General features: G+C 48.2%; 1 protein-coding gene and 1 pseudogene across 4 annotated transcripts in view; one reads left to right on the top strand and one right to left on the bottom strand.

Annotated features, from left to right (window-relative positions):
* PTPN3 (protein tyrosine phosphatase non-receptor type 3) overlaps positions 1-24,676 on the bottom strand; it is a 127,337-nt gene extending 102,661 nt beyond the window's left edge. Inside the window, exon 1 of one of the 4 annotated variants that reach the window (XM_037796965.1) lies at positions 24,391-24,676. In XM_037796965.1, the coding sequence (XP_037652893.1) occupies positions 24,391-24,658 (268 nt within the window). In that variant the 5' untranslated portion in view covers positions 24,659-24,676. Of the gene's footprint in view, positions 1-23,560; positions 23,778-23,839; positions 24,175-24,390 lie in introns of those variants that run through there. The other 3 variants (XM_037796968.1, XM_037796967.1, XM_037796966.1) reach the window with 3 other exon arrangements.
* On the top strand, positions 502-595 carry LOC119505852 (annotated as a pseudogene).
* Positions 24,677-26,335: the final 1,659 nt, after the last annotated feature.

Raw genomic sequence — 26,335 nt, 5'->3', positions numbered from 1 at the left:
GCATACGGACAGGAAAACAAACCGCACACTTTCCAATTGTCTGTGCCTCCGGTTCTGATCTGGTTTGTTTGTTTATCATAGCTTTAATGACAAGAAACGACAGAAGACAAAAGGTGAGCAGTTAAACATAAGCCATTGAAGGAATATTAGGTAGTTATTTTTAATGATCTGGCCTATTTTAAGCCCATGCATGAGAGTGTTCCTTAAATTTCTCTGAAATAACTTGGCTATTCCCTTCTAACTGGCAGGGATTTATTTATTACTTATTAAGCATTTATCAAGATCAGATCAATTGGATGATGAAAAGGTTTTGGAAATAGTAATGGTTGCACAAAATTGTGAATGTCATTACTATCACTGAATTGTAGACTTAAAAATGGTTAGATGACAAATTTTGTATTTTATATATATATATAACCAAAATAATTTTTTAAAAGATTAGACCAAACTGTAAGAATTTATGTTTTAATGACTAAGTGATTAAAATGAGACTTTGTATGCTTGCTATGGCAGCACATCTACTAAAATTAGAACAATACAGGTGTTAGCATGGTGCAAGAATGACACACAAATTAGTGAAGTATTCCATATTTTTATGGAATAGAATTAAGAGTTCAGAAATAAACCCACTCATCTATGACCAACCAATTTTTGAAAAGGGTGCTAAGTACATTAACTGGGGAAAGAACGGTCTCTTCAACAAATGATGCCAGGAAAACTAGATATCCACTTTCAAAAGAATGAAGTTGGACCCCTATCTCACACCACTTACTCTAAATGGATCGTAGACCTAAATAAAATATCTAAAACCATAAAACTCCTAGAAGAAACCTAGGGGGAACCTTCATAACCTTGGATTTGGTAGTAATTTCTTAGACATGACACTGAAAGCATGAGCAACTCAAGAATAGATAAAATGGACTTTGTCAAAATTAAAAACTTTTGTACATCAAAGGACACTATCAAGAAAGTAAAAAGACAACCAACAGAAAGAAAAAAATTGTGAACCATATACTATAAGGGTTTAATATCCAGAACATGCAAAAAACTTCTGAAGTCTCAACAACCTAAAGACAAATAGCTCAATTTAAAAATGGACAAAAGACTTGAACAGACATTTCTCTAAAGAGGATATACAAACAGCCAATAAAGGTTGAACAACATCACTGGTCATCAGGGAAATGCAAATAGTAACCACAATGAGATACCACCTCATACGTACTAGAATGGCTATTATTTAAAAAAAAACAAAAAAAACAAAATAAGTGTTGGCAAGGATGTGGAGAAATAGGAACATCTGTTCATTGTTGGTGGGAATGTATATAACAACATGGGTGAACCTTGAAGACATCTTGTTGAATGAAATAAACCAGGCACAAAAAGAAAAATATTTTATGAGTTTACATATGAAATATTTAAAAGAAGCAGACTTCATAGAGACAGATCATAGTTAATAGGTTACTAGGGGCAGGATGGCGGGTAGGATGGGCGGAGGGAGTAACCGCTTAATGGGGGAAGAGTTTCTGTATGAGGTGATGAGAAAGTAGGCATAACAGATATTGGCAATGGCAGAGCAATATTGTGAATGTAATCAATACCATTGAACTGTATATTTGAATATGGTTCAAATCGTAAATTGTGAGTTGTATATTTGTCACAACAATAAAAAAGTTTTTTTAAAAAACAAGACTTTGCCTTTAACCAGTGGCTTGCATAAAACTTTAGTGTACATACATAAGAATTATCTAGGAGCTTATTAAAATGCAAAGTCCTGGTGCCCCCCCACAGATATTCAGGTTCAGGGAGGGCCCAGGAAATTGCGTTTTTTAACTTAAAAAAAAAAAAATTCAAACTTAGAGAAGAGTTGCAAGAAAAACAGAAAGAACTCCCACATATCCTTTCACCTGGATTTAACCGTTAACATTTTGCCACATTTTTTCTTTCTAACACACACCCCTAGCATGATTTTTTCTGAACCATTTGGGAGTGGGTTATAGATATCATATCCCTTTACTCTAAATACTCTTTAGCGTGTGTCTTCTAATAACCACGACATTACATAACCACAGAACAATATCACACTGAAGAAATGTAACACTGAAGTAACACCATGATCATATACAGTCCATATTAAAATTTCACAAACTGTCCCAATGATGTACTTCATAGCAATTTCTTTCCCCCTGATCCGGGATCCCACCAGGGTCTCACCTTTCTTTAACTGTTATGTTATGGGAAACATTCAACAAGATGATCTCCAGGGTTCCTTTCAGTTTTGACAGTCTGTGCCTAAAGCCACTTTTCCTGTCTATTTTACAAGTCACTTCCCAGAGCTAAAAAGCATTTCTATAGTTTAGCAGCTGTCCCTTCATGGCTCAATCTGGGACAAGCCCTTCTTAAATCACTGTTGATAAAGTAACAGGCTCCCCAGTCTATAAATCAGTGCTGCGATTAGCACTGTTGTCAAAATAGAGAAGAAATGCATGAAAGAGCCACTACCATTGTCCTACAGAAAGAAAGAAGCAATGAAAGCAAAGAGAAAGAAACGCACGCATTTTGTGTGACTTATTAGGCTTTGCCAATCAGCCCGGCTAATTAAAAATCAGTGATTTTAGTTTTCATTTTTGAAATGCCCATATCTTAGAAAATACTTCCACATACATGACTTCGCTTTATTAATTTTAAATTATGTGCAGCCAGTAACAAAATTACCATATAACAATGGAATTTAATCTTTTATTTAAAATTTTATTAACACAACTTTCTGCTATTTTTTCCTCTTTCATGGCTTTTTTAATTTCCAAAGTCTGATACGGCATAAAAACACAAAGTTGAACTAACTTATTTTGAAAATTGGCTTTTAATGTAAACAACCATTACTGAATACTTAGTAAACTAGGAAAAAAATCTACTCATTAAGGGAGACATTTCATATTTTCATTTCAACATTAAGGCTAATAAACTAATTTACCCCGAGCCTATAAACTGAAAAATTAATTTTTAATAACATTTTTGAAGTTTAAAGTCTGTGAATGAATACAATAATTGCACCTGACAATGGCAGTAGTGGTGCATCGACCTTATTTTTTAATTTGGGTGTGCACTTAGTACTTTATTAAAAAAATAAATAATGCCTCTGTGAAGGTATTTATGAGCAGACTTCCCATTATTCTCCACATGGGAGAAAATGCTCACACAAGTCACCCTAATGACAACATTCAACACTCAGTCAAATTATCCCTCAATTATTAATTCTAATACTCCAGAACAAAAATAATTTGTTCCCGAGATCCTGGAACTTATTCAGGGGAAGCAGGGGTGGAGTAATTTGTAGGATTAGGTGTATTCAGACGGGGAACCGTAAGCAGTACCCTTGTTCTCATACAACTTCAAAATGTCAAATAGTTTTCTTATTATGGAGTTGGGGTTTATTTATAGATACGACACCATGACACTTGCAAAACTAACAAAATAAAAAAGTTATACTTGATACCAGGAGGATAACAAGACATAGTTTTAAGCTCCCTGAAGGGCAAGATAAAGAATGCCGTGGGAGCTACAGATAGTTTTGGGAAAGAGGTAATGGTGCTATAAAGAGAAACAAATCTCTTATGTTCCATGAGCCGAGTTTGCAGGGTTGTGATGAGACACCGGATAACTTAAAACAAACAAAAACAAAGTTTGCTCCTAAACCACTGGACAACTTAGGCTAAAGTTACGGGTCTATTAAACGAAGGCATTACATTCTTTCATTAGTTTCTTTTTCTTTATTATTATTATTATTATTATTTTTAGCTTTTCTTAGAACATCACCTGGAAGAAAAAAGCACAAATCCTAAACGCAAAGCTCTCGAGTAGAATATTTCCAGCTTGGCAGAAGCCCCCCTCATGCCCACTTCCAGCCACAGCTCCCTCCTCCAAAGGTAACCATTTTCCTGACTTAACAATACTGTTTTCATGAGAGTTTCAAATTTTTTTAAAATGTTTAAGAAAGTGTTATCATGGCGCACTGCTAAAATGTAACCCCCCCATTTCCCAGGATCCAACTTTGTCAGTGTTGTGCCTCCCTGGACCTGAGGGTGCCTGGGGCGGCTTGCACGGCTCTGAGAAGTGAGAAGGGCTGTGACAAGACCTCATCCCTGAATGTCTCTGAATCGCATCAGGTCAAGTTTCCCCATTAGGTGCCGCATCGGTGACCCTAGAAACTTAAGAGGCCAGCCAGCCTTCCTCCTGGGCAAAAAGGGGACAAATGCCAGCACACGGGCTTTGAAAGCCATGCTCAGGATAACGACTTCCAGGACCAGACAAGCTATCACAACAGTGTCCGGGGAACTTGCCAAGTTCCCATGTGGGACGACAATTGTACAGACCTGTTGATCTTGTTTATAATTACTTTTAGCCACCTGTGTTATTACTTTGGCAAAGGTGTTCCAGGCCGTTTACTCATCTAATATTCATTCACACGGCACCTGCTCTGAGCCAGGCCAGGGAGTGGGTGGGGGTAGTGAGAGGCAGGGGTGCCTGGAATTTCAAGTTCTAGGGGAGATGGAAGCCCAGAGGGCTGGGGGGCCACGGGGAGAACTCCTGACCCTACTTGGGGATGTGTGGGGGTGGGGGCAGTTCACAAAGGCTGCCAGGGAAATCCTGAAGGATAAAGGGGAACTCACCAAGTGGGACATGCGGCATTCCCCCCTTGGGGTGTGCAAAGGGGAGGAAGAAATCCATGTAGGGTTTAGGAACGCCACAGAAACAGACATAGCGGGAGCACCTGAGGAATAACTGGAATCCTAGAGAAGAGAAATCTCTGGGAAGATAAGATTACATTCTTCAAAAACCCAAGGAGCTGTCAGGCAGAATGGGAATCAGGATATGGTGTGAGCTTGTGGGAAGGGCCAGCCTTGCAAGCAGGCAGATGTGAGCTGGAACCACAGCTTAAGACTCACTAGCTGGGCGGCCTTAGAGCTACTGCGCACCCTCTCTGAGACTCAGTTTCCTTATCCATGAAACAAGGACAAATTTCCCTGCTTTTCGAGGTTGTTTCAGGCACTGGAAATAATATATGCAAATCAATTGGCACCTACCAGGACCCAGTCAATGGTAGTTACCTGTTGTTATCCTAAAACTGATTCCTTTAGGCACCCAATAGTCCAATGGGTGAAAGAGGAAAAACAAACAAACAAACAAAAAAACACACAGATTTCCCCTCAACAGAAGGAAGAGCTTTCCAACAGTCAAGGTGGCCCAACTATGGAGGGCACTGCCTCGCGAGGAAGTGATCACTAGAGGTGAGCAAGCAGAGAAGATGGCAAGACCCTCGGTGACATGGCTGTAGAGGGCAGCCCCACTGGAGCGGTGGGATGAATGAACTCTGAGCTATGGGTTGCTTTCAAACCCAGCTTCCATCACGAGTTCTATTTCAACTGTATCAAGGTTAAACTGCTGGACCTGTAAGCCCCATGCACCGCAGTGTCATTCAAAATTGTATTTCCTTACGAGTTTCTCATGGAAAATAACTCTAACCGGGTACCTCGCTCTTGGGAAAAACCAAAATGGCCCATCATACCATGAAATAGGGAATAAAAAGAAGATGAGCAGACAAACAGTAAAATATAAAGCTCAAAAAAACAGACAATGGAGTGAGTTTTATATTTAACTGTTTCTATATAAAATGAAAGCCACTAATCTCTTTTTCGTTCTCCCCCTGAATAGCTCCAACCAGGCTCCAAGCAGGCTGGAAAACAGGATGAAATAAATTTACTCTACGGGACATGAATCAAGTTGCATAAACTTTACAAAAATACTGTGCTAATATTTGCCCTCGGGCACAGACCCACCCATTTGGGTGTCAGTCCATGATTTTCTATCTTGGGCTCCGGCTCCCTGCCGCCTCCCAACCTCCCTCCCTTTACAGCCAAAAGCAGCAGCCTTCAGAAAAGAAAACAGCCCAAGTCACTTTGAAAGGTTTGAGATGTGCTAATCACAGTGTATCCCAGCCAAGAAGCTGGAATCTTACAACTGGCCCATCCGATGGCAGCCTCTGCCCCAGCCAAGAAGTGCTGGAGCCGGTGGGAGACCGCCCAGCAAAACCCAATCCCCAAATATCTATAACATGAAATTTGCCATTTTAGCCATGTTTAAGCACACAATTCGGTGGTGTCGTTATGTTCACAATGTTGCGTCACAGTTACCACTTCATATTTCCAAAATTTCTCATCACCCCAAAAAGAAACTCTCTACACATGAAGTAATAACTCCCCACCCAACCCCAACCCCTAGTGACCTTTAATCTACTTTTGGTCACAATGGATTCACCTATTCTATATATTTCATTTAAGTGGAATCATACAATGTATGTCCTTTTGTGTATGGCTTCTTTCACAGCGTGTTTTCAAAGTTTGGCCATGTTGTAGTGTGGGTATCAGAACTTGATTCCTTTTTGTGGCTGAATAATAATCCACTGCATGTAGATACCACATCTTGTTTATCCATTCATCTGTTGATGGGCACTTGGGTTGTTTCCATCTTTTGGCACTACTCTGATTTTCTTTGGCTCAGTTTTCCAGCTTAGAGCCCTCTATGGCTCCTTCCAGCTTTAAAATCCTAGCCCTGCAAGGTTTTAATCCAAGGGGCCATCTCAGGTTATATTAGGTACAGTAACACTGCCAATTGCCAGAGCCCCTAGTAACCAAGGTAAAATGTTATTTTTATGTAACCTATTTAGATTTCCAGGGCTTTGTGACTTGGCATGATAGAGTCAGAAAATTAATGGGGGGAAAAAAGCAGCATTAACTTTAAAAAAGGCTTATAAAGGCATGCCAAAATGCTAACCAGAATAACAGTATTTAGCAATAACTGAGTGAAAATATATTGGGTTGCTGTTGTTGCATTTATTTATTTGTACTGATGACCTTCCATGTGCTGGGAAAACGGAGATAAATACAACCCATTTCTTGCTTTCAAGGCATGTACAGCCAACTTGGACAAATACTGCCACGGCCCAGGGGCTTCAGGTGCCCGGGGGCCTCGGTGGGCCAGGGAAGGTTGAAGGAATAAGCCAGACCTGGGATCCAGGCTCTGCTCTGCTGCTCCCAAGCTGGTTATGACCTCAGGCAAATTACTTTCTAAGTCTTGGTTTCCTCATCTGTTACTAATTCTGAGGAGCAGCCATAAAGGACCCGACACCGCAGGGGTCCTCACCCCCCGCAGACCTTTACTCAGTGTCTGCATTGACTGCTGCCTCTGCATCTCGGCTCTCTGCACCCACCTCGCTCCTGTCCCTGCACCTGTTCCCGTTCCCAGACTTCCCACCTTGAGGAACCCTCGAGGATCCCACGAGGCTTCAGAGTTTACCAAATACATTCACACCCTCTGCTCCCGACTCACTGGCCGGCGGCACCACTGATCCCATTTCACAGATTGGCAGGTTAGGCGCAAAGAATTAAGCCCAAAGCACACATCCAGCCTCCAAACCCGGTGAACCCCAAGCTCAGGTTGGGGCCCCACACACCCCCTTCCTCTGCGTCCAGGGATCCACAACAAGGCTGAGAGAGGAGGGTGAGTTAGGGCTGAATCACTGGGGGGAGAAAAGGCCCCATGGACTTGCTGTTGTCTCTGTAATTTAAACACCTAAAGGTATGTTCTTGCCCTTTGAGATAATCCCCATAAACACTCCCTGCAGCTCACATGTTGGTAAATTTCCTCTTAAGAAGGAAATCACCCACACAGTCCAGGAAACCTTTTTTGCTCCGACTAATTCTGCAGTATCAGAAACCTGAGTAACGATTTGGGTATTCACGACCATATTCCCTCCATTCTAAGGTGACAGGATTGATTTAATAGGAGGTGCAGAAAAATCATTTTAAAGGAACAGTACACCCAGCACACCCTCTGACTGTAAGAGTCAGAGCCGTTTCAGAGAAGGTAAAATGGGGAAAAGGCGCCTCTTGGAATGGAGAAAATGCAGCAAATAATGCCCCTGGCTTTTGCAAAAGGCAGGGGCTGGAGAGCTGTGGACATGACACGACATGATGCCACCCACAGGCAGCCCTCCCAGGTTAATTATTAGCAGCGGGAGGGGCCTTCTCCTTTCCTGCGGCCTGGCCCCAGGTTTAGCCCTGGGCCTCTCCTGCCCCAGCAGGACCTGCCACTCTCCTTCCAGGGAGGTCCTGAGGGAGTGGTCAGACCCCCTTCCGGCTGCACCTGCCTCCTCCCAGAGTCCTGAAGCCAGCTGCAGAGCTGCAGGGACCCTGGGAGGTGGGCTTTTCAAGCAGCCCCTTGCTCACTCACCTGCGGGGGCACATACGCCAGCCAGAAGCCAAGGGTGTTATGAGAACGGCCATTGCGGGGGGATGAGAGGGGCACCCTCTACACGGCAGAGGCTGGGGTCTCCAGGAAAGGACCCGGAATGGTCTCACAGCATCTAAATCCTTAGGTTCCTCCACCCACCTGTGGGAGATGCTGGCAGCAGAGCATCTATCTCAGGTCTGTGGAAAAAAAAATGTGGCTCTGGCCACCCAAAGGTAGCTGACCCTCATGGGGAAGAAGAAGAGGGCAGCTCAACAGACCAGGCTACGAAGGACATGCTCTGATGGCTTCACCTCAAGCGAAACAACAAACCAGTCAACACTGTTGTTTGCTTGGGGTTATTTTTAAAAGCATTTGCACTTGTGATGTCTATGCAGCCATACATTCTACGTGTTCTCATTATCCCTACCAAACATGAGGTATTTCCAATACCTCCCTGCCATTATTTACTCTGGTTTTATAATATTCCGCCAAGTGGGTATATGTAACCATGCTTGGTTGTGTGGATGGCTTCTGACTAAGAGCCCATATTTCAAAAAGAATCCATAGTAACCCCAGAGAGGGAAGGAGGGGCTGGTGGCCGAGGATGGGCACAGCTGCCAGGGAAGTGGCGCCCAGAGGAGTGTGACTTGGAGCAAAAAGGCTCAGGCACCAAATCAGACACGTGGAAGTGGTTAAAATGGGAAAGTCTATGTTATATATATGTTACCACAATAGCACATGTGGAAGCAAGGTGACAGAAGGACTGAGCCACCATCTGGAGGGACACGTCACAACGGATGACCAGGCAATTGATGATTTGGGCAAAATCACCAAATGTACTGTTTTCTGTCTTTTCTACCATTTTACCCCAGACAGGATGGAATTGAAGACATCCCAAGCACCTCCTGAGCCACATGCAAGACCCTCTACACCTGTTGTTTCTCGAACCTCACATCACAAGAGCAACCAGGCTTACAGACGGAAGCAGCGTGCCCAGGGCTCTGGCCTCTCTGACCTCCATCCTCTGGCAGAGCTAACACATCGCTGCAACTAGGCCATAAAGCCCCAAGAAGGCAGCATCTGTGCCTTCTAAAAATCAACACTGTGGCCCGACAGCCAGTCTGACCCCTGGCAGGGGCTCGATAATTAACCGTAGGACAAAAAGGAGGGATGAGGATGGCTGGGTGGGTAAACCTGGGGGGCACGCTGCATGCCCCCACCTGCTTGTCATCACTGCTGCCAGGCCACCCCCAGCTGGCTTTCGTAACAAAGAAGTAAGTCTGACAGGCTAAATGTCTTAAGAACTAAGTAAGTATTGACGATTGCATTGACACTCTCTTATTACTCAACCAAAAATGACCCAAGATCAAACCAGCACACGTAACTAACGACAGGGCAGTCAGAGGGTCCATCCCTGGAAGGCCCCTCATGCTGCCCTCAACAGGCTCCTACTTCAAGTCTCTTGTGGGGTTCGAGCAAGGCGGCGACTTCCCAAAGCCCAGCTTCCACTCCCAGGGCCTTTCCCACCAAACTCAGGCTCAGGGATGGCCCACAGCAGATCAGCACCCAAATGTCTCAGGTTAGCCTGAATTGCTTCAAACAACAGGAGTGGTCCTCTGACTCCAAAACCACCAAACACAAAACAAAATTAATCCCGGGCCCCAGAACTCATTCTGCGTGTTCCCTGAGAGACCTGGAACCGGCCCCTCCTTGCTGTTACCACTTACTGCTCACGCCAGGCTCACTGAGCACCAGCCACACTGGCCCTGAGCTGTGCCGACCCTGTCCCCACCTCAGGGGTTTGCACCTGCTGTTCCCCTTTGCTTGGCACACCCTTCCCGCAGATACCAGCTGGCTCCCTCCTTCACTTTCTTCATGTGTCTGCTCAAATTTTACCTTAAAAGTGGGGCCTTCTCTCATCACTCCTTATTCCACTTACCTTACTTTTTGTTCTCCTTAGCAGTGATCACCACCGGACATATTAAATATTTACTGTCTGCCTACTCCCAGCTCCCACACCCCTACTCCCCCATTAGAATGTTCCTTAAAAGCAGAGACTTTATTAGTTAACTGCTGTATCCCTAGCACATTTGAGGTACTCACTAAATACCTGTGGAATGCCTGAATACATGGGTAAAATGAGGAAAAGCATATTCAGTATTAACCATGTCGCTAAGCTTTATGCAAAGTGCCTTCACCAAGCAGGGGAAGGCAGCAGTTCCAAACTCACAGGTGAGTACTGCATGGGCCCTGTGACAGGTGTGTCTAGTTCTGTGGACCTGGGGCTGTCCAGGTCCGGGCCTGCGACAAGAGCTGGCAAGATGGGGCCATCAGGTGTAACCAAACACTCCCACGCATGGCTGTCAAGCCCAAGATGCTGGCAGCTGCTACTCTGCTGACCTGGTCTTAGAAAGTGGAGTCTCTACTCACAGGCACTTAATAAATGCTTGTGAAACACACAGACACATGAATGCAACAACTAATGTACACAGGGCTTACACCTGCACTTTTCGAAGGCTTTGTCAGCACTGCTGGCACAGCAGATCATTCAAAACATGCTGGCTGGTGGTTTGCCCAAGTAAATCCATTTCTAGGAATCCACTGTCAGGATATACACAGACATGGGGAAAGAAAGTTTTATTTACAAAGATTTTCCTCCCGGTGACATAAAACTGAAAATTACAGACAAAAAAAAGCCAATTTCCAGCTTTAGAGAGCCAGTTAAATAAACCACAAAAGGGCCACAGGATGGCCATGAAGACTCACTAGCACCAAGAAAATGATTAGACTGTATTAATCTGGTTATAAAATTATATTTACAGTATGACCACAACTATTTAAAGGAAAATAAAGGAATTCACAAGACAATGAAAATAGCTGGTTTTTCTATTCTTTCAAATTTCGTTTTTCCTAAATTTTCCATCACTAGCAACTATTACTAAAAGAGAAGAACATCAGGCTGACAGAACTTTTTTAAAAAATGCTATCACCTGATGCCTTTTTGGTGTCCAGGGTACTCAACCGTTTAAAATTCCTCCCCAGTCTGCCTTGAGCCTCCTCTCCCATTTCTGTCCTCACCACCCTGCTTACTCTCCCCGGACCTGTCCCCAGCACTTGCCCCCAACAGCCCTCCAAACCCCACAGCCCTCCGGCCACACCTGCAACCACTCCCTCCCCGCTGTGGCATCGGCCTCCAAGGCTGGGCAGCCCCACCCCGACTCTCCCTGCCCAGCTCCTCCACTTCCCGGCTCTGTGGCTCTGGGCAAGTTATTGAACCTGAGACTTCATTTCCTCCTCAGGAAAACAAGGATGACCCCCCACCCCACAGGGCACTCTGAAGGTCAATGGGCTAAGAGACCCCACCCCATGGGACCCTTCTGAAGTCAATGGGCTAACAGACCCCACCTCACAGGACCCTCTGCGGGCTAACAGACCTCACCTCACAGGGCCATCTGTGGCCAATGGGCTAACGGGGCCCACCCCACGGGACCGTCTGACAGTCAATGGGTAATGGCTGTGAGTGTGCTCGAGGCAGCACCACGTGCTGGGCCCCGTCTGCCGGATGCACCCAGCCTGAGCAGTGCTGCTATGGCCCCCTGATGCCCAGGAAGAAAATATCTCCCACTTGCCTAAATCTGGGCACCTGCCCTCTCCTAAAGAGGCAGAGAAGCAGATCTGCTCTGGCTCCCTGGTGCTACCCCCTGACAAAAAGATCAACATGATGGGCTCTTGGGTGAAACTCCCATCCCCTGTGGAACACACCTCTCCAGAGAACTTACTCGCTCCACCGGTGGATGCCCAGACCCACGTCCCCAGCACGGACACCTCTGAAGGTACTCCCTCCATTCTCCCTCAGGGTCCTGCGACTCCTAAATGGGCTTCCCCTGTCCCCAGCGACACCCGCCTGGGCCCCCCGGCTCAGCGCCTGGTTCCTCCCACCGTCTCACAGTCACAGGGTTTCACACTGTCTTCCTTCGTTAATTCTTGGCATTCATCCTTCTCTGTAACACTGGACACGCACGGGCCCCCAGTGTGGACCGAGCCCGTGGAGGACATTGGGGTGAGAGGTGAGAGGCTGCCTCAGGGCCCTGCCCCCTGGGAACTCATGGGCTAGCTGGGGAGGAAGACGCATCAAGATCCACCTTCCATGCGGTAAGTGCTGGGAAAACAGGGTGTGTGTCTCTGGGTGCTGGGGAATCCTCTAGACCTCAACCACAGTTCGGCCTGGGGCAGAAGGAAACACCTCCGGAGGGGGATCTAACCGTGAGGCCAGACCTTGAAGGATGAGGCAAACAACAAAATCAAGTCACCCTGGATGGATCCCAAAGCCTTCAGGGGCTCCCACTGCCCCTTGTATATCATCGCTTACAAACTGATTCCAATCCGTCCCACCAGACTCCACACACCTGGTACACCTGCTGCCTCGCAATATCCCCCAGGAACCAAGTAAAAATCTGGGCACATAGCTGGGTTTGCTTTTTTTTAACATTCCCTCTTTTCCACAAGCCTCCTCCCATAAATCATGTTCTGGACCAATGCCACTCAAAGTGCAGTCCCCAGCTCAAGACATCAGCATCAGCTGGGCACTTGTTAGAAATGCAAAATCTCAGGCCTCACCCTTGGACCTCTGGAATCAGAATCCTCTCACAGGTATATTAAAGTTTGGGGAGCTTGGCTCTCCATCCCAATTCTTATGTCCCCTGGGTCTTGGGCTTCCTCTTTGCTCTGTTGTCAGCTGCCTTCAACACCCAGGCAGTAAACCAACACCTCACCTCCAGGGCGTCCACCTCCTCAACGCCACTGACCTTCACATCCACCTCACTGGCGGCCACCACGGCCCCACTCTGCCCATGTTAGTGCACACAACTCACAACTCTCCCTCTCTGGGCCCTCTGCCTCATGCCGTGGACCAATGTCCCACCACTGGCTGTCAAGCAGCAGGCAGTGACTGACAAGAGCACTTCCTGAGTAATAACCATGTGCCACTGGGATGAGCACCTTATTCGTGCTGTCAAGGAATCTTTATGATATCCTTGTCATCCCCCTTGTGGAGGTGAGGTGGCCCAGCTAAGGTCACAGATAAACAAGCAGTGGATCCTGGAGTCCAACCCGGGCTTAGAACCTGCACTAGGAGGTAAGGATGTGGAGGACACCACTGCTTGGGGAGACCTTGCAGAGAAAACTCCACGGGAGGAGACTTGGAGGTGAGGAAGTTCCTTGCCTTTTACATGAGGAGCAGCCATCTGGCTGGAATCTAGAGGTGAAGAGAGAAAGTAGTGGGGAAAAGTGGGGGAGGCAGGCAGAGGTCAGATCATGGAATCCCTCCACGATGGACCAAAGAGCGTGGACTTGATGATGAGGTGATGAGAAGGTAATGTTGTTTTCAGACCAGTGAGGTCAAAAATGGCAAACACCCTTCCCAGGCACCCATCCATTCCTTGGCCCCCACTGGCCCGACTCTTCACCACTTGGGACTCTTCACCACAAGTCCCAAGTGGTGAGAAGGCAGGCAGAGGTTTCCAGGCAAGTCCTCCATTCTCCATGATCCATCCTTCCCTCCTCTGTTCAGCCAAAGCCCAGCTTCCGGGGAAACGGCCACCAGGGGTTTTCTCCCAACCAGTTCCTCAACAGCAAAGCCTCAGTGAGTCGTAAGACAAGGCCGATGTGCCCCTTAAGGCTGGGCTGCCGGAAATCCTGCCCCTCCTTGCCCATGGTCATAGCATCGTCCCCGGAAGGACAAGAGGCACGGCTCGTCTCAGTCCCCATCTTCCTGCCTCAAAACCTCAGCCTCCATCCTCATCCCGAGGGAAGACAGAACCTCAACTCCTTCCCCTTCAGCCAACATTCTGGGAGACCCAGTGTGCATTGGGCCCTTGGGGACAGGGAGCTGGAGAAGCAGCTCAGAGGAGAAAGGCATGGCTCGGAGCATCTTCCTCCTTAAAGGGAAAACATTCTCACTCTTGCAACGCACCCCCCATCCCCAAGAAAATATTTGTGCATCTGAACCTATTTGCTAACTCTTACGAAAATGAAGCCTTTCTCAGTCTTTGAAAACGTCTTTCAATGGCAAATAATCACTGCAACATAGAATTTGCCTTTAAAATGAAAAAAAGAAATTGAGATTAACTTTGTATAAAATTAAACACAATTTTAAAATTCTTGCATTATTTATTGGCTGGAAGCATGTCTGCAGCTTTCATATGTGAGATGTAGCCCAGGCCTCCCTGAGAAGCTTGGTGCAAATGCAGAGCCTCAGGCCCCACCCCAGGCCTATGGGACTGCAATCTGCATTTTAACAAGGTCTCCGGGTGCACATGAAAAAGCCTAGGAAGCCCCGGCAGGGAGCATATGGTGTGCAGGGTTGGGGGCTGCAACAGGGGAGAGCAAGGCCAGATAGATCCAGCTAACACAGAGCCCGTGGAGGAGGAGGTGATCTTTTTAGGAGAATTTCTGGTAGTAACAGGAAGGAAGTATAGGCATGGGGGCCCACCAATGATAGTAAGCAGAATCAGGGGCAAGTGGAGAGAAGTGTATGAATGAGCTGTTTAAACGGGGAAGGGGGGCAGAGGGCTGATTTCTGAGGCGAGATGGACGGGATCTGTCAAGTGCACATGGTAGGGAGGAGAGAACGGTGAGTCTGGGGCTTCTAGGTTGGAATGCTGTGTCATTTATGGTGAGAGCATTTTTAAGGAGGAAGCTGTGCCTTGGCCCTGCAGAGGGGGGACTGGGGAGCGCTCACGGGAGTGTTCCGAAGTGAAATACACCCCAGGTCTGGAACTGCTCAGAGATGGCCAGGCTGGAGAAACGGACCCCGAGAGCCCCCAACGACGGACTGAGATGAGTTCACCCAGGAAGCTGGCAGGACAGTCAGAGCAGAGGACCCAGGGGGGCACCCTGGGCAATTACTGCCAGGGAGCAGGCGGCCACCGATGCGCCCAGGTAGGCTGAGGGGTGGGAGAGGAGGGCAGCAGCACAGGAACTCAGGGACAAGAGAGGGGGCGAACAGGTAATGCGCAGAGGACGAAGGGGCTGAGATGTGAGAACTGGCCACTGGTGCTGACAGGTGAGCCATCCCCGGGCGTCACGTCAGGCGCTGTTGGCGGGGTAGCAGGTGGGGAAGCCTGGGGTGTGTGTATGTGTGCGTGCGTGCACAGGTGGCAGATGAAGTGGGGACCCTGTGTAAATGCCTGAACATTCTACTGAGGTGGCAAGTCCCCTGTAATGAAAATTGTGTCTTCTTTTCATCATAGGTACTGAGAACCTGGACTCCTAGAGCTGAACTGTATGGACGGTGGAGACGGTGGGCCAGCATTCTGAATGTAATTAATACTGAAATATGTACTTGAGGATGGTTAAAATTAAAAAAAAAAACCACATAGGTCTGTACAATACAATGAACACCGATATAAACTATGGCCTAAAATAATAGTACAATTATAACAGGTGTACCACACTAACGCATGGTGTTAATAATGGGAACTCTGCATTTTCTGCATGATTTTCCTATAAACCTACAACTTCTCTAATAAAATTTTTTTTTTTTTGAAGAGGGGTGAGAACAAGTTTTCCTCATTGACCATGGACTACTCCTCCAAGAGGTTTGGCAGTAAAAGGGGCCGAAAGAGGAGGCAGGGCTTGGAGGAGGCTATTTTTCTGGGTGACAGGAGGGCAGTCTTAAACTGTAAGTGGAAAGGTAAACCTGAGCCAGAAGGATCTGTTTTCTCATACTGCAGGAAAGGAAGGAGAGGAGAGGAGCCAGGAAATGAAGAAGAGAGGGGCCAAGGGGAGGTGCCCACCAGATGGCCTGGAGCATCTCAGGGCACCAGGTGAGGGGCTCATCGGAGAGGTGAGGACAACAGGCAAGAGAAGAGCAGAGAAGCCCAGTCAGCTGGTGTGGGAACCTCCAGGGAGGTCTGAGAGCCAGGTGGGACAGCTGACTGCCAGCGCACAGAGCACCTTGTCAGCATCCATCCAATAAGCCAAGAGCGGTCCTCAAAGGGTATCAGATACTGCAAATTCTTGGGCCCCATTCCGAGCTACAGAAACTCTGGGGGTAGGGCTGGGTGGTCTGTGTCTTAAACTGTGCAGGTGATTCTGATGCACTACAGTTTGAGAAACACTGGTATAGAATATGGAAATTCAGTGGAAGGCATAATCATCTTTTTTCATATGAAAATGAAAAAAATAAGTGACCTGGATCTACATTAAAAAAACAAGAAATGTGTAACTGTTTCAATGCTGATACAATTTATTTCTATGATTAGCCAAGTGCCAAATGGTGTTAAAGAAATAACAGAAATATCCATACAGTCCTTCTGATAAACTTCCCTTGGGTGAGATCTAGAAAACACATCCAAGATCTGGGGACTGGAACTTCTAAGGCCCGGGTACCAGTCCCTGCCCTACCACTGACAACCTGTGTGCCCCTGAGCATGTCACATCACTTTTAGGGCCTCAGTTTCCCCATCTGTAAACAGACAGGTCTGGAAAAGGTTATTCCGAAGTCCCTTCCAGTTCTGAAATCGGTGACTCACTCTCTCTGACATGCTTTTACATAGTTGTGTTTAGGGCAGGAGATACATTTTTAACCAGTAAAATATAATAGCATAGCTAACTAGAAGATCTTTTCTGTGTTCAATAAGTGCCAGTATCTGCATTCTAAGAATGAGAACACTCCTTCATAATTGGCTTTTCCATTAAAGCCACAGATGCCTAGAGTTATAAAAACATTATATTGCATTGAGTGACATTCTTCGAGTCCACATGACTGGGATGCTTCCCAGAAAATACCTCCATACTGTCACATTGTCATCCTACAATACGTTTTAATCTAGGGAGGTGGGATTTATGCTTTTTTTTTAAAGCAGAAAAATGAGTTAAAGAACTGTACTGTCCTTAGAACCCGCTGACAGGAGTTTCTTGCACTTGACATTGCACATCTCGGCTTTCTGATGAATGGCCCCACGGTGACCCTGTTACCCAGATCCCTAGACTCTGGTTTCCTGCCGGGTTTCTCCGCATCCAAGTCCCTGTCTGCACCTTCTGGTCATCCAATGCCCATTCTCTTGTGCCTGGGTCCCCAACGCCACCTGCCTCCCTGCCTCTGCCAAAGGCTGGCGACTGGATGTGATCTCAAAACTAGGGCTGGAAGAGGGAAGTGGGTGTTGGTGCAGGAAGGACAGGTGGAAGTGTGAGCACTAGGGGAAAAATGAAGATAAGGTCTAGGGAGGAGCCAGCTTCCTGCCCCACCTTGCTTACAGGCGCTGGTTCTTAAATTCCATTAGAATTGGGTCAGTGGGAACCACAGCTGGCTTGTCTCTCTCCCTTGTGCATCTATCATAAACCCAGTTCCTGCTCCTCCATCCAGCCTGGGTGGGTAAGCGAGGTTCCAGGCTCTCAAGCGTGGCAGGAAAGCATATGGTGAGCTGAAAAAGCCGCCAGGTAGGAGCAAAGCTGGGGAGGGCAATGCTGAGGGAGAAACAACCACAGAGGCGTGAGGGGGCCAAAGCCTGAGCATCGGGGCCTGCAGATGATGCCAAGGAGATTGGTTTGTCTTTATCCAGGTGGAGGATTCCTAGCGTTTGAGGTTTTCCCAGGCTGGTCCATCCTGGCACTGATCCATGACCTCAAAGTCACACTTGGGTAGAGTGACCAACATCCTGATTTGCCCTGGGGAGTCCTGGCTGAGGCCTATTGATCAGATGTAACTATTATTAATAGTTATTCTCAAAATGTTCCAGTTTGGATGGTAAATTATAGTCACCTGATTCCTGGGCCCCCTAGGCCTAAGAAATGAGAACCGTGATTAAGGAAGGCTGCTCAGGGTCTGGAGGAAGCCTCTGTCTTTTGGGGAAAGCTCTGCCTGTTATTAAAAAAAAGCAGGATTCAAAGCTATATATGGGATGATTCCAACCAAATAACAACATAATCCCTCAGCAAAAGAGTAGGTGGGAATGGAGGAAACCAGAAAACCTGATTTTTTTTTTTCCTTCTACCTCCTTCCATTTCACCTTCTCTTCATTGAATAAATATTTGCTGCATGCATTTGATGCTCCAGGCACTGGACTTGCCACTGGGGACACAACAGTGGTTAAAACAGACAGCCAAACAGAGCGGCATTCTATAAAATAACTGGCCTGCACTCTTCAAAAATGTCAAAGTCATCAAAGACAAAGAAAGCGAGAAACTGTCTCAGCCTAAAGAAGACTGAAGAGAGATGGCAACTATATGCAACATACAATCTGGAATTTTCTTTGCTACAAAGGACATTATTGGGACAATTGGTAAAAATGGAATGAGATCCATAGATTAGACAATTGTATGAGTATTCATTTCTTGATTTTAAACATTGAAGTTTTGTAAGAGAATGTTGTTTTTAGAAAATATACTGAAGTGTGTTTGGGGAAAGGGGAGAGTCTAACTCTCAAACGCTTCAAAAATTATGTATAGAGAGAAGGAGAAAATAAATGTGATGAAATGGTAACATTTTTGGGAATCTGAGTGAAGGGCATATGGGAATTCTTTGTTCTATTCTCACAACTTTTCAGTAAACCTGAAATTAGGTCAAAATAAAAAGTTAAAAGAAAAAATAAAGCTCAGAGAAAGTTAAAAAAGGAAAAACGACAAACCCTGCTCTCAAAGAGCTTACAATAGTTGGGGAGACAGGTATTAATCTAAAAATTACACTAATTAACTGCAAAACTGCGACTGGGAAGAAGAGTGACCTGCTGTCATGGGTGTTCACAGCAGGTGGCTTTACCCAAATCAGGAAGGTGAAAGAAGGCAGCTGTGATAAAGGAGGCAAAGGATCAACCAAAGGAATTGAAGTTAACTGGGGAGGAAGGGAGGGAAGAAAGCTCCAGGCTTTCACAGCCCCTGTGAAAGGAGCATGGTGAAGCAAGGTCTTAAAAAAAAAAAAAAAAACAAAAAACCATGGGGACCAAACCATGAACATTGGGGCCTGCAGGAGATGGCAAGGAGATTAGTTTCGTCTGCGTCCTAAGAACAACAGGAAGTGCCTGAAAGAGAAGAGACTGAAGGGGTGAGAGAATTCCTGGAGTCCATTGCAGTGGTGGGAGTGGCAGTGGGTATCTCTGTGGGCGGTTTTGTGACGTGGCTCGTGAATGATTTCTCTTCTGCTCCCTGACACCCTAATGTTCAATGACAACCATGTGTAACTTTGACACCCAGCCTGGGAGATGGGATGCAGGCAGCAAGAGCCACCATCATCCCCTCTCCAGGCCCACAGGTGGTCAGCGGTGCAGGGACGGGTGATGGAGCTACTCCCTGCCTGTTGCCAAGAACTGCTGGTCTAGACGCTGAGGCTGACTCACCTGAGGAGCTGGGCACAGGGGCCAGGTCTCCACCCTCCACTCTCAACACAGACCCTGAGGGTCTCGATCCTGCCTCCGGGACCATCCCTTCAGCCATGAGACCCGTGGCCTGCCCTGGGAGTGGACAGTCAGTGGCCCAGAGCAACCCTCAGCCCATAGCGCTGAATAAAAGAAGTTGTCAGGAGGGTGAGGGGCTCCACCCCAAAGGGAGGGGACCCTTTTATGTGCCCAAAATTGCCTTACTGGGTTTTCAGTCATCAGCTCATTGAAACGGTCAATTAAAAGGGAAAAAGTTCAATTAATTATCCATTTTACAGATAAATTATTTGCCTAGCTAATAAACCATCTGTCCCACTTTCAGGCAGCATTGTAGAATAGGTCTGGAGGGACAGGCTTGGGTTCAAATCTTGACTGCCAGGCTTAAGAACACTACATTCTCTGGGCAGTCACTTCATCCCTCCCCGCCTCAGTTTCCTCAGCCCATCAGTGAAATGGGGCTGGCAGGAACAATCAAGATTCTGGGGCCAGAATGCACCACTTATTCCCTTTTGGGATTCCTAACAGGCTCATTACAGAAGATTCACTCCAAATTACAAATTGTCCAAATATCTACTAAAAGCTTGCATATCCTGACAGTAAGTTATGGGACCTAAATTTTCCAGAACTATCCTAATTTCAAATCCTCTGTCCTAACTTTCCACATAAACCATCAAAATGGTTCAAAAATTCCACTCTGTCAGTATCCAAACAACACCTCCCAGGCCTCCTCTTGGACAGAGAAGCAGCACAAACATTCTTTTTCAGCCTACAGATCCCAAGCTTTGGTTCAGAAAACATGGTTGGCAGAGCCCTGCTGGCCCCCTGTGGGAAAGAGGGTCGGGGAGAAGGGTCTGTGGCTGTCAGCACCCTATCACAACCCTGTTTCCAGGGAGATCGAGGCAAAGGGCAGCCAGGGGAAGTCTACCAAGTAAAACATCATCCACATCCACGGACGGGGCAGCATCTGGCCAACCTACCCACCAGGCGACTGGGACCACGGCTGGTACTTGGGGAGGCCTGCACCTCATACAGAGATGGGGGGACCCTAACTATCCTGCTCTGAAGACCAGGTGGCTGCACTTAGAGACGAGTCACCACTCCTGAAATACACACTTCATGCCTCCAAGCCTTTCTCCTGCCATTCCACCTGCCCTGAATGCCATCTTTTTCCACCTTCAAGGCGTAATTCAAATGCCAACTACTCCATAAGACCTTCCTTGATGCCCCTGTCAGAAGGAAAGGCCAAATGGCAGCCTCCCCTGGTCTCCATTGCACCTGGCTGATTACAGCAGTTATCATATACATATGTGCATCTCACACATGGATCACTAGCCCCCCAATTCCACCATGAATCCTTCCATACTTCCGAGGCAATGATCCCACTTTCATCTCCGTAGCCTTAGGGCCTGGTGTATAGTATTGACTCAATAAATGTTTGAATTTGCTGTTATGTCTGTGCTCACAGCTGCTCTTAGAATGATAAGCTAACTTGGAGGCAGAAGGAAGTTTCACATACATGCACAAGCAGAAGCTCTGTAGATGCAGGACCTCTAGGTCTCAGAACCCATGACAAGATCAGATTTCTGCATGGTGCCAACTAAGCATCCCCTTAGTATCTCTCTCAGCCAACCTAAAGGAGACACCTGTGAGATCACCTGGACCCAAAGACAGAATTGGGTAGACATTCCCCTGGTCCTGTCCTGTCTCTGCTTGGGAAGCAACACCAGCAGCTCCCCAACACCACCGTCAGCACTCCAGCGCCTGGGAAGAGAAGAGAGGAACCAGCCATGCTTTCCGGGAACTTACTGTCTGGTGGAAGGAAGGGGAGCCCTGGGACTACAGTCAAGAGGAGCTTTCTTGGTTAGGCAAGGAAGTAGGGTGTCATGTTTGTTAGGTCCCCTCCAATCCCCAAAGCTAAGCCCCATTGGTAGATTACATCCCAATTTAGGAAACGGTATCCCTGGTGGGCCTGGATGGTTAGTTCAGATTACAGTTAGTCTGCCTTGCTCCTGGCCCACTCTTTGTGAGTTCAGTTTCCTTATCTGCAAAGGGGGACACTTATTAGACAATGCACGTGAAACATCCCAGATCAGAGTCAACAATCAGAGTTGGTCTCATGCCCTGAGACCAATTACCAGCTTGCAACCCCAACTTCTCTCAAGGTTAAGATGTGTCTTTGACCCTGCCTCCCTGGCCAGGTCCCTGCAAATTGAGTGAGAATCTTAAAAGCTAGCAGAGTACTTTCTCTATGAAAATACAGAAACAGAGCTCAGAGAAAGTAAGTAACTTGCCCAGGACATGAGTGATGAACCAGTGGGATTTTGAATTTGTCTCGTGTTGACCTGGGTTCTTTCTACTATCGCAAGCTGTCCCCGAGGGCCAGCAGGAGTCTAGTCCGGTGAGGACCCACCCTCTCCAACAGGCACCCTGTATTCACTGGGATCCATTGATCTACTCCGCATCCAACCCAGCAATGCATCTGCTGAGTAAAAACAGCTCAAGAAATGCTTGCTGAATGGAAAGCCTCAGACATTGTAAAACACTTTAACTTGACCTTTTGCCTTCCCGAGCTAATGTCTAATTTGCATATACAAGTCCTTTTTAGGAGAAGGCAAATCACCAGAGACAGCTCAGAATCAATACAGCTCGTAAGTAGTAGGTACGTCATATTCTACTTGAATTCTCTGCAAATTCATATTCCATTAACTGTATGTGGGATTTATGGGAGCTCACTATAAACCAGAATATTTAACTAGAACAACCTACTCTCTGTCAGATAATAGCTTACTGTTGTTAATTTTCAACCAGTCAATCTCAGGAAGGTTTCCAGCTTCCAACCCACTTTACATCTTGAGTCAGTTGTAAGGAAAGTCACCTATTTAAGGGTCTCTGAACAATAAAAGGAAGCTTGATGCAGAAGAAAAAGACCTGTCCATGGAACAAAAAGGACCTGGATTATTTCCCAGCTACACCACATACTGTGTAATTGGCTGCTCAAAGCCCCAATTTCCTCATCTGTAAAAGAGTAATAACACCAGCCTCACAGGGGTAGTCATAAAAATTAAATGAAGTGATGCATGCGGGTGCATTCTGCACACTTCTATAAGGCTATACAAATGCTAGTTATTACAGTGAAAAAGCAAGATGAAATTCTCAAAAGACTCAGGCTAGTGACAGAAAGCAGGGGTTATCTACATCAGTGGTTCTAAAGGAGGCCAGATGGGGGGTTTATTCCCCCCACCCCCAGGGATATTTGGCAATGTCCGGATGTGGTTTTGGTTGGCACAATCTGGAAAGGATTGCTACTGGAATCTACTGGGTAGAGCCCAGGGATACTGTTAAACAACCCACAATGCACAGGACAGTCTTCCACAACAAAGAATTAACCAGCCCCAAATGTCAGTATTTCTAAGGTTGACAAACCCTGATCTAAATAATCACTTCAGGTTGGTTTGGGGAGCTTTTGAGAACAGCAAGCTTTCTAACCAGGCTTTACTCCCTCACACCATCCACTTAAACATTTGCAAGATGGATCATTTTGCAAAACAGCTCCTTTGTAAGTAAAGCTGAGCTGCCAACTTCAGGAGTTTCTGAATGTATAAAACTGCTTTTAAAGAAGATGCTCTCTGATTACAATTCGACTAAATTGTTTTTCCAAAGCCCTTGACTTCAGAAGTTCTCCTGGGCACAAAGACAGAATCTATCACTCTGGCACTAGGCCCTGAAGATGCTTTAGTAATTCTAATTTCCTGGTGAAATGGGAGCCACGAGGGTCTCTAAACAAATTAAATTCAAGTCACGCCAACAGCTTGCTTGCTTTGTGCCGGGCACCGTGCCAAACACCTCCACATAATTTATCCCACTTAATCCACCCAACAATCCAGTGAGGTGGGCATCATTACCGGCTGTTTGGTAGAGGAGGAAACCGAGGATCAGAGAAGTTAAACAATAGCCCAAGCTGGCCAAAGGGGAGTCCAATTTGAACGGAGGTCTCCTGTTTCCAAGTCACAAGCTCTTTCCGCCACCTCCGAAAACCCAGGTGTCAAGTTGTCTTAACTTCCCATAAATTTTTAAGGCAGCCACAACTTCTCAGTAAGTTTAGGTTGCAGAAAATGGGAATTTCCGGGGGGCTGGGCGCTTGCACACACACTCCCCCACTGCAGCTGTCTCACCGCAGGTACCTGATAAATAATTCCATATCGCCCGCGGAACAGGGAGGATTTATTGGCTCTAGAGTTCGTGCCAGGCCCAGGAAATGCCATCTTTGAAAGCCGAGAGGCGATTCGCCCTGGGAGCCGAGAGGGACTCGCCGCCCCGCTTGCCTTGTTTCCCCGCGGGCTGTGCGCCTCCCTGGAGCTCGGGTCTCGGATCCCGATGGTGCGGGGCCCTCCAGGGGCGCGGGACAGGCGGGCTCGACAGGTCGCGTCCCTCCCTGCCCCGGCCGGAGCGCACGCCCACGCCCCGCCGCGTCCCGGCCGCCAGCCCCGGCCCAAGCCCCACCCGGCCGGGCCCAAGCCCTCCGGCCCCGGCCGGACCAGGTGAGCGCTGCCCAGACACCCCCTCCCCGCCCCGACGTGGCGCGGGGAACCCCGGGGCGCCGCGTCCGCCCGCCCGCCGCGCGTCTGCCGCGCGCCCCGGGGACGAGTGGAGGCGGGGCGGCGCCGCGCGCGACCCCGGCCCGCGACCGCCCCGCATCCTGCCCGCGGCTCGCGGGGGTCGCGTCAGTCCGTACCTGCGGCATCCGGGGGCGCGGAGCGCCCAGGTAGGTCGCGCGTGCGGGCGGCGCGGAAGCTCGCTCGCGGCGCGACCTGGCCGCCGTCTGAGCATGCCCAGTGCCGCCCGCGGGCGGCTCCCGCCGGCCGGGCTGGCCGCGACGGGCCCGGGCGGGGGGCGGGGGCCCGGGACGCCCTGCGGGACGCCCCCGCCCGCAACGCGCCTCCGCGGGCCACTGGCCATCCTGGCCGCCGAGCTCCGGGCAGGCCCGGAGCTACCTCGCGCATGCACGCCGGCACCCCTTCCACAACCGTTTTTTGGGCACCTACTGGGTGCCAGGCCCTAGGGAATTCATGCCTCAACGAATCTTTGAAATGAAGACTATTCTTGCACAGCCCGACGGTGGTCTAGCGGGGGTGGGGGTGGGGCTGGTGACTCCCGTTCCAGTGCTTGTCCCTCTGCAGTTAGAAGCTTTCCGGGTAAAACCTCCTCCCTTGGCTTATAGGGCCCCCTACCTCATCTGTGCTCCTACTGCCTCTTCCACCTTGTCTCACACCTGTCTGCCGCCTCTTCCCCCGTGAGCACCGTTGAACCATCGAACCTGAGCTTGACCAGCCTCAGGGCATTTGCACATGCCTTTCTCCCCGAGTGAGATGTCTTTACCCAGCTTTTCACGTGGCTGACTCCTCATTGTACATATATCCCCTCCCCGGAGAGGCCTTACCTGACCACCTTCCTCATTTAGCCCTCCGCTCCTGGCCACTCTCCATGTCCTTACCCTACTTCAAAGTATGTCTCATTATTCACTTATCAATTCGCTCAGCAAGTAATTATTGCGCACCCACGGTTTTAGATGCGTGGTACATATTGGTGAACAAATAGACAAAAATCCAGTCCGTCTCTTGATGGAATGGGGCGGGGTTGGGAGTGAGGGAGGCAGAAGACAGACCATAAACGTAGCAAACAAGCAATTATATAGTATGCTTGAAGGTGGTAGGTTCTATGAGGACAAAAGGGCAGGGTGAGAGGGCTTGGAAGTGGAGGGAGTGCAATTTGCAATGTGGTGATCACATGGATCCTTGAGAGGTGCACCGAGGTGACATTTCAGCCACGCTGATAAATAGGGAAGAGCAGTCCGGCCAGAGGGAACAGCCAAAACAAAGGGCCTAAGAGACAGGACTGCGTCAGGGAACCGCAAGGAAGGGCAGAACAGCAGGACGAGGACGGTAACGTTGGCTTTTCCTGTGATTAGCTTACTTCCTACGGTGTATTCCTCTCTGGAATATCACCGCAGTGTCCTAGCCTCAACAACAGTGCTTCGCATACAGGTAGTGCTCAAAAACTCTTTGTTGAATGAATACGTGAAGGAAGGGAAGGAGAGATAGCTGGAACCATCCTGTGCCGACCGAGGTGCTGGAAGTCCTTGCCCCTTCGCCACACTTCCAAGGCCAGTGCCACTGCTGAAGGCACAGCCCGAGTGTCGCGTCGGGGGAATTCCGAAGGAGCCCGGGAGTCCCAGGGGCAGGTCCGGCCCGCGCCCCACCCCGCGCCCGGGGTTGGCTTCGGATCGCCGGCAAAGCCCGGAGCCGCCGCGCGGACCCAGCACCCTTCGGACGGGCGGGGAGCGCACGGAGCATGCTCGGAGTCAGGCGGGGCGGGAGGGCCAGGGAGGTGGAGCACCCTGGCGGGGCGGGCGACGCCCCCGCAGGTCCCCGCGGGGCTGCTCCCGCCCTTCCGCCCCGCCCTCCGCCACCCTACGAACTCGCCCCCGCTCCGCCGAGGCCAGGGACATATTTTTCAGGCACGGTGGGAAAGCTGGGAATTCAGAGTCTGAGGACAGCAGTCTCTGTCCTTTTCCGGTTGCTGTGTGATCTGGGGCAAGAACGTTACCCTCTCTGTGCCTTACGTACTAAGAATACCTACCGCTTGGGCCTGGGCCGTGGGTGGTGTCTGAATAAAACCAA

Source organism: Choloepus didactylus, chromosome 10 (assembly GCF_015220235.1).
Source record: "Choloepus didactylus isolate mChoDid1 chromosome 10, mChoDid1.pri, whole genome shotgun sequence".
Classification (NCBI taxonomy): domain Eukaryota; kingdom Metazoa; phylum Chordata; class Mammalia; order Pilosa; family Megalonychidae; genus Choloepus; species Choloepus didactylus.
Note: the sequence above shows the minus strand (reverse complement) of the source record. Positions and strands in the feature narration are given on the sequence as shown.